The sequence below is a fragment of the Cricetulus griseus genome (assembly GCF_003668045.3).
Source record: "Cricetulus griseus strain 17A/GY chromosome 1 unlocalized genomic scaffold, alternate assembly CriGri-PICRH-1.0 chr1_1, whole genome shotgun sequence".
Lineage (NCBI taxonomy): Eukaryota > Metazoa > Chordata > Mammalia > Rodentia > Cricetidae > Cricetulus > Cricetulus griseus.
Genome location: NW_023276807.1, coordinates 100162053 through 100166501, shown reverse-complemented (window position 1 = coordinate 100166501; position 4449 = coordinate 100162053). Strand labels below are relative to the sequence as shown.

Below are 4449 nucleotides of genomic sequence, written 5' to 3'. Positions count from 1 at the left end.
GATGCTCCACACTGCAGACCTCAAAGGTGTTATGGATGCCAAGAGGCCAGCCTAGCTCAGTGTAGATTAAGGCTACTGCACTATCCTAAGGCTAGTTACACTATCGTAGGCCTCAGGACTCTATAAGCCCTGAAATGACTTGTAAGAGCTCATACTTTTTCTGGCCTTAGGAGAATAGAGAGTGCAGGCCAGCCTGATGGCCTTAACACAAAGCAGAAGTCATGACCTACAGAAAGGTGGCTTGGCCCCAGGTCCTCATCTGGCTCTTCCATGTGGAATCTGGAGGTCAGAGTCCTACAGGCAGGCTAAGGTAAACATTACAACCCCCCCCCACACACACACACCTCAGGCAAGTCTTGGGGACTGGTTTCTGCATCAGGAGCTTTAGGGTCAGGAAAGTGGCTAAGCTGGTAGATCTCAGCCAGATCCAGGGGTACTGAAAACCCTGGACCCTAGCAGCTCCAGGCCAGGTACCACCAATATTTTCCTGGGTCCTGAAGGAGGCAATGTGCCCCTTGTGGCTGAAGATGAACCCCTGGCAGCAGCAGGGGCTGCTGCAGAGTCCGGTTGCCTGGAGTGTCCGGATAGTGGAGGTGTGCTTGCGTTCTCCTTCCCTTCCTCCCTGACTCTGATTCCTATGCTGTCAACTTTCTGGACTGGTGTTCTGGACACAGTCCCCGGGGAGTCCCACAAGCCTGGGGTACACTGAGAGCTCTTTGAACCTGCAGCTTTGTCTGCAACATTATTCTGTTCCCATATCAAATTCAGATGTAGTCTATTCCCAACTGACATGATTTTGTCTCTCTGCCCCAAGCTGGCCTTGCCTTTTCTCTAGTTGCTTACCCTCCACACATCTGCTCTTTCCCTAAAATGGATTGTTCTTGGACAGGTGGGTCTTGTCCCCATTACCTGGAACAGGGCCTGTCACTGAGGCATAGACATGGTGAATGATGAAAAGACTGAATAACTGACGTGGGAGCCTGTCTCCTAGAGCACTCAGAGAAAGGCTCAAGCAGAGGGTTATGCACCTCAGTGCGAGGTCTCTGGACCACTCACAGAAGAGAGAAATAGAGCTGAAGGCAAGGGAGCTAACCATGGGCTGGTTTGGGGAACTTCAAAGTCAGAAATTATACCCCTTGGAGTATGAGGCCCATTAGGGAGCTCAAGGAAGGTTGGCAAAGTCCTAGATACAGCAGGGCCTGCTACAGAAGCCATCCTCTGCTGTGAGCTGATGTCTGTGTTTTGTGTCCCACCTTGGCAGGGTTCAAGGTGACTCCCCAATTGGAGGGATGCCTCGATGCCCTTTTCTTAGGCCCCCAAGGAAAATGCACCAGACAGAAGAGACAATAATGAACAAGTGACACTTGGAACATATGCTCTAGGGACAGGATCTGAGACAGCCATGTGGTTACCAAAGACATCTCCCAGGCAGGGCTGACCTCCCAAGGCTATTGGGTAAACTAACAGCCAATCACTCTCCATCTGTGCATCCCCCTGCCTCCCAGCTCACACTAATGTTTCAGAGCACCACCCCAGCCTAGTCCACCCCCATATTCCTATAGAGGCCCAGTCCAGGCATGATCTCTGTCAGAACCAGGTTTGAATCCCAGCTCTGCCCTGTACGGTGGGACTATCTTGCAATGATGAAACAAGAAAAATCATATGTGCAAACCTGGCTTTGAGGTGACCATTGTAAATCAGACCATCCCAGATGGCAGTGTGGGAAGGGAAAGGAGGTCTGGGTGAACCTGGGCTGCTAGGCTGGCCTGCCTGCCTGCCTGCTGCCTGGGATCAAAACCCAAGGCTTGGGTTTGAATTCCAGCTCTCCTGCTCAACAGCCAACACCTGGGCAAGGCACTTATTTCCCTCTCTGAGTCTCATGTGCCTTAGCCGTGAAACAGGATGAGGTTCTTGTCCCATGGCTAGGGTCTGGCCTCTGCTAAGGGCTACCCGAGGAGGTTGGTGTCAGGGTGCCTGTCACTGTATGCTATGGACAATCACTGCTAGGTGCATTCCCCGAAAGCCTTGCTCCTCTGCCCTGTGAGGCCAGGCAAACTCCTTGTGCTCCATCTTGGCATGGGGATGTCTGGCTGGGAAGCAGGCTGGCAGGGCCTCTAGGTTTCCAGGCTGATACTGTCCCCTACTCGCCGTTTTTAACCTGACATCCACAGACCCTCCCCAAACTGTGGAGCTGCACAAGGGCCCAAGTCTCCAGCAAACACCAAAGGAAACCAGCATCCTGCCAGAGAGTTGAAGTCTAGATGGATAGGTGACACTGGATGGGGCAGTAGCCATCCTCTGTGGTGGCTGCCATTGTCTGTGGCATTGGCCCTGCGCCCCAACTCTCCATCTTCCCTGAATTTTTGGCCTGTGCAGGGCGGCTGCTGAACTTGGCTTCAGGAAGCAAGGGGGGGGGTGTCCCCACACTATTGCCCCCAGTTGGCCACCCTCAACACAGGCTCCACAGTCAAGTGCCCACCCCAGAACCCAGCTGTGTGGCCACTTGCCTCTCTCCTCTCTCTGGCTAGCCTTTCCCATCCCTTGAATGCTGGGCCCCATTGTCTCAGTGACCAGTCTGTCTCAGTGTTCCTGGAGGTGCTGGCTTGGATACATTTCAGAACGGGGGTACATTCCAACCATGCTGGGGTGTCAGGAGAAATGTGTGAGCACATGGGCCTCTCTCTCTCAGAGGGACTGGGTGGGCCTCTAAGTTAACTCTGCCTGTCCCCTTCCTCCCTAGGCCAATAGCCATGCCCAGCTCCCACAGGTCCCCAGTTCTGCCCCCCAGCTTGCCTTCTTGGCTCAATACCCATGCCCCTTGCTGCTCTGCCTCGAGGGCCCTACATACTCCAAGCTCATAGGGTGCTCTTCCTCAGTCTCTTCTGCTGTTACATTTGGGTCCTCAGTCCCCACTGCCAGGCCTTGCACTAAGTACTCCCACGGCATTTTCTGCCACCATCCATCCCAGAAATGATAATGCCAACTAATTTTATAGATGGGGAAACCAAGGCTCAGGGAAATGATTGTTCAAGTTCACTACATGAGCCAAGAGTGTGGTGACTCGAACCCAGTGCTGTCTGGCCGGTCTCATCTCACTCCCACATTTCCCTCCTCCTTTCCTGCTCCTGGTCATCCTCCCCACGCAGACTGACCAGCCTGGATTTCTGCAGCAGGCAGGCACGAGGTGTCTGCAGTGTTTCATCCCAGGCCACCGACTCCCCATCTAGTCCGTGTGGCTCCCTCACCGATCCGTTCTGGCAATGGGCCTGGGTCTTACCCCAACTGCCCTGGGACAGGAGTGCTAGTGTGTCCTGGAGAGGCTGAGGGGGGCAAAAGTAGCATCTGTGGGAAGGAAAGCCACTCTGCACCCAGCCCTGGCATTCAACCCCGCTGCAGGGAGCCCAGGTCCTGGAGAGGCCCATCAGGCTTTCAGCAGCCAACAAGAATCACAGAGAACTTCCTGCCTTAATGTGTAGATTCCCAAAAGCGTCTGCTGGCTCTGTGCCCTCCACCTGCTAGCCACAGGATGGCCCTGTCCTTCAGTTGCCCCCTGCACCAGGGCCCCTCTGCTAGCCCAGAAGGGGATCAGAGAGAAGCAGGGAGTGTGTTTGGTGCGATGGTGACTAACACCGCTGGGCTTCTGCCAGCAGGTCGGCTGTTTGGCTCAGAGGGATCTTGGGCCTCCTTGCCCTTGCACTGCCCACCGTTGCCCTATTTACCCCTGTATGCCAGCCTCCCCCAGCTCCTCCCCAACCTGAGTGTGCACTCTAGGACCAGGGGACCAGGTGTGGAGAGACCCAGTGAGACCTGGAACTGTGGACCCAGGGCCGTGGTGTGGGTACTGGGTGCAAAGCAGGGAATGAGGCCGAACCTGCCTGGGGTCTGGGAAGACATGTTGCCTCTGTCCCAGGGATGGGGAGGAAAGGCTTCTGCAGTGGCCCCGGATAAGAGGCAATAAAGTAAAGGAAAACTGGCTTGTGCCCTGTGCCCTCCTGGACCCTATCACGGCCCCCTTTCCCTCGACCTGGAGGAGGCTCTGCTTCGGTCCAGACAGGACAGGACCTGGATTTCACTTGGTGAATGCTAAGGTCAGGGACAGCATCCATCTGTCCCACCTGTGTTGAGGCTGAGACCCCCTCCATGGTTTTTCCTGCACCTGAGTTCTCGGGCGCTGGCTGTGGGAAGCAGGTGTCTGGTGGTCAGTGGTGCAGGGAGCATGGTAGTTGCTTTCTCTTTCTCTCTACAGTCTACTGGCCCAAATTTTGTCCCAGACCAGGCCTGGACTGAAGAAAGACTTTCCTAATGGCTCCCCCTGATCTCCCACTATTGTCCTTTCCTGTGTCGGTCCCTCCAACGCACCCCTCTGGGCCCAGATAAAACCCTAGAGCTGAGACCCCTCGACTCCATGGATCGGAGACAGGCCCATTCTGGGTGGGTGATATCAGCCCC

The 4449-nt window shown here is 55.1% G+C and overlaps 1 protein-coding gene across 1 annotated transcript in view; it reads right to left on the bottom strand.

Annotated features, from left to right (window-relative positions):
- The window catches only part of Cabp7 (calcium binding protein 7), a 7247-nt gene extending 3029 nt beyond the window's left edge, over positions 1–4218 (bottom strand). Inside the window, exon 1 of the mRNA XM_035453026.1 lies at positions 4116–4218. Within this exon, the coding sequence (XP_035308917.1) occupies positions 4116–4218 (103 nt within the window). The remainder of the gene's footprint in view (positions 1–4115) is intronic.
- Positions 4219–4449: the final 231 nt, after the last annotated feature.